This window comes from Ostrinia nubilalis, chromosome 15 (genome assembly GCF_963855985.1).
Source record: "Ostrinia nubilalis chromosome 15, ilOstNubi1.1, whole genome shotgun sequence".
Lineage (NCBI taxonomy): Eukaryota > Metazoa > Arthropoda > Insecta > Lepidoptera > Crambidae > Ostrinia > Ostrinia nubilalis.
The window spans coordinates 11,026,431-11,033,674 of record NC_087102.1 but is presented as its reverse complement, the minus strand read 5'-3'; the positions used below and the strand labels follow the sequence as shown (position 1 = coordinate 11,033,674).

Here is a 7,244-nt window from a genome sequence, read left to right as displayed (position 1 = left end):
TTTACGTAAGTTTAGTAAGGTAATAAATATAGATTTGCTCATAATAGTATCTTCTAGTGGTCGCTTACTATGGGTCTCATAATAAGGCCCAAGGTCACCCAAAGGGCGATGGAGCGTGCTATGTTCGGAGTTTCCCTACGTGATCGAATCAGAAATGAGGAGATCCGTTGGAGAACCAGAGTGACTGACATAGCCCGCAGAATCGCTAAAATCAAGTGGCAGTGGGCACATAGCTCGTAGAGCTGATGGCCGCTGGGTCAGGAAAGTTCTTGAGCGGCGACCACGAGCCGGAAGACGTAGCATGGGCAGGTCTCCCACTAGGTGGACCGACGACCCGGTGAAGGTCGCGGGAGGCGCCTGTATGCGAGCGGCGTAGGGCCGGTCTTTGTGGAAATCCTTGGGGGAGGCCTTTGTCCAGCAGTGGAAGTCTTTCGGCTGAAACGAGTATCTTTTAGATTGTTGCAATTCATAGAACATGGTGTGGGCACTTGTGCTGATTTTTTTACCATAATGATATTTTCAAAAAGAAAATACGCATCCATTGTAAATACAGTAAAAGTGAATGAATTACAAGCAACACCAATCCTCATTTTGTCTTTTAATAATTAATTATGGAGATTGCCTTATTACTTTCCTTTACAAGATAATCAAGCTTCATTTAAATACCAAAGCTAACCATCTTAATCGTGAATTCGATAAATTAAAAAACTCACAATTTGTGTATTTCATGTTGATAACAATGATGTACAAAATTGTCTGGAAACTTCACCGAATACTTATTATGAAACTAGTTCTTAGCAATTAAACAGGCAATTAAATACTTAGCAGATTGATGACATCTGTAGAGAGGCCACGCCTAAGGATTTCCACTATGGTCACGCTCCGAGATTTGATTAACCGAAAACAAGCTGTGACGGGAGCGATTCAAAACGATCCTAATGCATGGCACTGACTATTTTTTAGTTTACAGTGGCAGTAATTTCTTTCGTTTAAAATTGTAACAGTACAATAAGAATGAGTGCACCATCTTACTTGGACTTTAAGAAACGTAAACAATCTGTACAATTCCATACAAAAAACATCGGTTATTGTTATAGTTGCTGTTAAAGTAAGATGGTAAATCAAGCCTAAACTGTTCCAAATGATTCTACTGCTCAATTTTGCCTCTGCTTGTTGTATTCTGAAACGCTCAAAGCTCAACTCCAACTAATTACAGATTTGAGCATATTATTATGCTCATTTGCTGTTCATTTGAAAGCTATCTGATTTCTATTTGAATCGCTCACGCTACCGCTTGCATACGATCATTTCACAGTATACACGACAATAGGTTATTAAATCAATGTTTCGTGTTGAAAACATTTATTGAGTCAAGAATCACTGCCCGTGATAAAATTAAAATCTGTTAATCCTATTAACTTGATAACTAGACTAACCATTTCTTGAAACTTGAGACTACGCCCTTTGTACAAGTAATGTAAATGAGACAGTTTTATAAATTGCTGTTTCATGCTAATAAACCTCTCGATTAACGAGAAACAGCTGAAAAAACAATGTCATTCTTGAAGCATTTGCATTGTCTTTCACAGAAATGTGCCACGGTTTTTTGTGGACACGCCTAGTTTATAGATTGATGAGCATGGACCTATAAAAAAAGTCGGACGGATTCTCATCAACAAAATACTGTGACATTAGGATACACCAGCTTGCCTGTACGTACAGGCCGGCACGCACACATTCACACCCTGATACACCACTTCGAGTGCAAACTTCACACAGTTGACACATTTAAGCAGCGAAAAAACAACACGAATACGACATGTCTTGTGTGATGAAATTGTGTAAAAACCGTTCTGTTCGAACAAACAAAAATTAAGGAATCACATTTCACAGGCAAAATAATAATCCAATCACTTATTTCCCGACATTAAAATATTGAAATCAAACGTCATTCACGCGAAAAAATAATACGTCAAAGACCAGTGTTCTCAGTTATTTACGTGGGAAAATTACCCGAAATATGGGAAATTAATAATAATTTTAGGACTTTTTAGTTATTTATTACGCATACTATGGAAATAAAATAATTTATCATAATAATTGTGTTTTAATGGGATATATTTTCATACGCAAATTTGATCCTTCCCAAAAATGTGGAACTGCGAAATTCAAATTTTCTTACATTGATTGCAAGTCAGTGTCAGGTTGTATGTTTAAAAAATTCTATCAGAGATAATAATAATATATTGATGATGCATAAGATTATGATTATAATGTACACAAGATTCGTAATTTGTAACTGCGTGAATCATTTTTGATCAACATTATGTACATACCCTGACACACTGACTTGCAAATAATGTAAGAAAATTTGAACATTGAAAATGTCGCGCCTACCTCAACGCATTCACCTTTCATCCTTTTAAAATGGCACGGAATAATTTTGTCTACATTTCCAAGTAACATCTGCCGATCTATGTTTTTCTTAAAATAAATGGGTAAAATGTTTTGGCTAACATGGCATCCCTAAATTCACTCACACAATAGACAAACGCCAAAATTTTGCGTCACAGTTTTGTTGTAGCGCGAGTTCCGTCCGCCTTTTTTTATAGGTCCATGTTGATGAGATGTATTTTCTCTCCTCCTCATAGATTTTTGATTTAGCGGGGATGTGAGTTGTGGGAGTAACTCTTATGAAAAAAGCTTACCAAAGCGCTCGCTGGTGCAAAGATGCCTCTAGTACTGCATATATACCTAATGCATACAATCGAAGGTCATAATATCCTTTGTGATTATTTTTATGTATAATGATTTTTTTTTTATCTGAAATCTCTGCATTTTCTTTCGACAACATATCTGAACTCTAGCATGAAGTAGTAACCTCTATGATCTACTGATTAAAAGTTTCTATGTGACTTTAAGTGTGACTGGCAAAAGTAGTCTAAATTTTTTCAAGCTCTACTTTCTCCCATCGCGCTCCTACCATTTCAGGGCCCGCAACTAATCGAAGATATCTCCAACATCTATCACCAGCGTATCCGATCAGCACCAGATCGCCCAAAGTTATCCGAACCGATTCGGCAAGACCAATCGTCCGATTAGTCGACCCACCGTAACCGAAGCGATATTTTCACCGGTTCCCACGCCTGCGCGCACGCAACGCCCAATTAGCACCGAACTAATTCTAGGTGCGCAGACGCACGCTCCTGTCCGGTATTCGCGTACAATTACTTTTTGGACCGCAATCGTTGAAGGTTAATGTTAAAGCTCTATTTATGACGAATTTTTATTTACGAGAATGTGAAACTTAAGGTTGCTTTGCTCATTTGATTTGAATGTTTTCAGTTTAGTTGAATTTATCTGGACCTACGGGGCTATTACCAACTCTCGTTCCCGTTTTCGTTAAAACCAACTAATGTCAAGTTTGTCTTGGGCCTATTTTGAAGATACACCGACTCATGGTGAAGTTGCAAATAATTATCATAACGCTATCTAATAAATTAGGTTTACCGATAACCGATAACATTCTCTTTTCGGTAGCTCTATTCTTGGACCAGTGAAGTCAAAAGTTGCAGTTTATCTGACAGATAAGTTAGTGAGGCTATTAGAGACTTTATCAACAAGTGGTGAAACTGTCCCAATAGGTACAGCTATGTTATCTTCATCTTGGAGGAGGCCTATGTTCAGCAGTGGACGTCCTATGGCTGAAATAATGATGTCATCTTGATGGCTCAGAAGATTAGAGCGCTTTAAATAAAGATAATAATTTAAATGAATAAATAATATACTTACTAAGTTCATAATATTTAAAAGTAAAAAAAACTTTTTGGTGAATAAATAACATCATTTTTTTTACACCATTCCCTTCGCGCGTCTTCACATTCCCTTATCATCGGTTAAAGTGTAGATCGCTATCGATAAGTGAAAACTATTTGGAGGGAATTCTTGGCGGGAAAGTATACTTTTAGTTAGGGCACAGGTTAGGGTGTGAGGCTGAGAATTTGTATGACTTGTGTTTGTGTCAGTGAAAAATTTATGTTCTTGTCAAAAACGTTTAGAAAGTATACCCAACTCTTAGGCTGAGTTGCACCACCTAACTTTAACGTTAACTATGATGATAACCAGTGCTTTTTGTATGGAGTTTGACAGATTATTGACGTTTGTCAAAGTTAAAGTAAGATGGTGCAACCCAACCTTAAAATCTCGGAAGACTTGATTTCTTTTGTTATGTGTAATTCTTGAAAGATTTCAGAATTAATTGAGGGATGAACATTGTCTCTGGATTCTGCGTTACATTTTTGTCAACTGATTCATGGGGTTTCCCCTTACATTGCGCAAGTATGATTTATTTTTATCATAACTTCATATTCATGTTATTGTATCATTATCAAGTTTCCGGAATGTTTTTATTTTACAAGTATCATCGTGTTTAGCCGATGCCGGACATCGTGAGAATTGCCAATAAAATTATTCCACGAAGAAATTCGCTTGAATATTTCATCAAATAACACTAATTATTATCTATTGTCTTGAGACGATCCCAGCGATTGCAAGAAAATTTAAATCCTGGGCATTGGATATAAGGTTTAATTTAGAGTTTGATACGGAGAAAGCATTTTCCCATGAAGTCCGATTGTAAGGAAATGAGACCTCTTGCAAGGTTATTGCACGAGGTGATTACTGATCAAAATTACAAAATTATCTTGTTAAAGTGATAATTGCGATATAAAATCTATGTTGAAGTATAGGTAAGTTAATGGGTTCATGAATGACGGGATGAGAAAGTAGCAATTAAACATAATTTAGTACAAAAATATTTTATTAAATAACTTTTATTTTAATCACTTCTGTGAAATGTTCAAGTGTCCTATTTATCTATGATAGCAACCTAACAACTTCTTTAACATTCAAGAAAACTATTTACGTATATCACAGAGATAACTTAGGTACTACACTACACTATGGTACTTTAACTTTTAAAAGTAAATGCTTTAACAACCGACGCGGAAGACGTTGAATTTAGGAGTTTAAAAATAACAGATTAGATTAAAACAAAAACTTATTTTATTTAAATTAGAAAACAAAACTCAAAGTTCAACAAGCAAAGCGAGCGCTCATGCAACGGGTCAACACATCGGTTCTAGGAACGTAAAACAAAACAACGTTTGTGATTATCACACATCGAGGCACAGTCTGTTCGGAGATCATGAGGCACCAGGCGGTCACCAGGGCCGCCACATCGACTGGGCGGAGTCGGTCTCGGAGGCGGGGCTGTGCGGCGGGGAGGGCGGCGCGTACGCACGCTTGGCGAGCGCCGCTTCAGCGTCCAGCGGCTCCGCCGGCCTCTTGAGGCCCCGCTCCGGCAGCGCCGTCCTCTGCGGCGCCGGCTGCTGCCCCGGCGCCGGCTGCGGTGGCGGCGCCGGCGCTATCGGCTGCAGCGGCGTCGGCCGCGCCACCCCATTAGGAGCGATCGGCTGCGGCTGCACCACTTGAGGGTTCTCCAACCTCCTGATACAGTTGCTCAGGTGCTGCAACAACCTCGCGCCGGCCTGCGGGTCCACCGGCCCCTGCCGCTGCATAGCGTTCGCTGCTAGCGTGGCGTTCGCGATAAACTGTGACACTTCCGTTGCACACTGCGTGAATCCGGCGCGGAAGCGTTCCGCGTAAGACATTTCGGGTTTCAGGACGAGCTGGCCTCGGCGTTTGAGGCTGTGGAGGTGTCGGACGGTGAGTTCGAGGATGTCTGCTTTTTCTAGTTTGGAGACGTTTTCGCCTTCGGCCTGGAGTGCGGTGACCATGAGGTCCTTGAGTTCGTCGAGGCAGCGGTTGATGCGGGCTCGGCGTTTTCGTTCGAGCATGGGCTTCATGACCTTGCGGTACTGGTAGGTGCGGGAGACGGGTTCCTCGTCGGGCTGCGCGTGCGCGGGCGGGTGGTACACGCCGTGCGGCGACATGGTTCGCGCGGGGAGGATCATGGGTGCTGCGCGCGCGGCGGTCTGTGAGCGAGTGGCGCGCGCGCCGACCGCCGCCCGCTTTTATGCGCCCTATACCGATTGTGGCAAACGCCCGTGATAAATAAAATACAGGGGTGGCACTATTGGAACGGCGAATTATTATTTTACTATCTTTAATGTAACGGTATTTTTAGATCTTATGAGATAGAATTTAGAGATATTTGAGGTATTATTAGTTATTTCAAAACTATGATTGTTTAACTTTTAAAATAATGATTATGATTGATAGTTAATTATTTATAATTAAGTCTGTGACATTAAACCAAATTTATTATTATTTAATTGTTATACCATGGTAAACAGATGCTCATAAAAAGTTTAAACGAGTATACACTTTAAAAAGAAAAATACTCTTGCAACATCATCAAATAAAAGTTAAAGATGTTTTAATAAAAATATTAAAACCATCGCAAATATTAATATAAGAACGATTATAAATTGCTCAAAAATCTTGAACAATGGAGTTATGATTTAATCATATTATTATTTTTGTTTTATCCTATTGTGTTTTATGGCATACTACTTAATGAGGATACATGCTTATTTTTATTTTATTTAAAACAGCATTGAAAATTTTTTGAAAGTGAAAAAATAAAATATTGACTTAAAATATTTTTTTAATTATTTTTAATAATAAATTTTTTTTTTAATAAAAATCTTTATTCCTATCCAATCTTATTGCGTAACTTACCATAATATTCCGATATATCACAAGGCAGATGCAACAGCTGAGGCAGCACGCGTTCCCACGCGCACCCCCTGCGCTTGCGCACCCCAAGTGACAGTGACGTCAGACGCGCTATTCTTTCTTAACGGTGTCTCGTGGCCGGCTATTAAGGAACTGCTACAATGTATAAAAAAGAAGCGATTTATTGTTAGTCGAAAATATGAGTGAATCCAGTTTTAAGAGAATAAGTTTAAGAAAAAAAAATTAAGCTAAAATTCAATACTAGTTTCGCAAAAATATTTTATTGTTGAACGTTTTATTTATTGTTTTTTTTTCTTTAGGGTACTAAGATATTTTTATTTTAATAAAATATAAATGGAAACTCTTATAAATGGATATAATTTATGTAGTTTATTAAGTAAATTATTAGTTGTACATTAATAAAAATATTACTAATAATCAAATTAAATAACCCTCACTCTGGCTATACTGATGATTATTTCAAGCTTCTATAAAAATATTTTGCACAAGTTGACAGCCCTAGCGGGCGGCGCGGGCGCAAC

The 7,244-nt window shown here is 38.6% G+C and overlaps 1 protein-coding gene across 1 annotated transcript; it reads right to left on the bottom strand.

The window, feature by feature from the left end:
• Window positions 1-4,801: 4,801 nt before the first annotated feature.
• On the bottom strand, window positions 4,802-6,023 carry LOC135078507 (enhancer of split mbeta protein-like). Its single transcript, XM_063973049.1, has one exon. It carries the CDS (start codon window positions 5,973-5,975, stop codon window positions 5,223-5,225), a length of 753 nt encoding a protein of 250 aa, XP_063829119.1. The 5' UTR covers window positions 5,976-6,023; the 3' UTR covers window positions 4,802-5,222.
• Window positions 6,024-7,244: the final 1,221 nt, after the last annotated feature.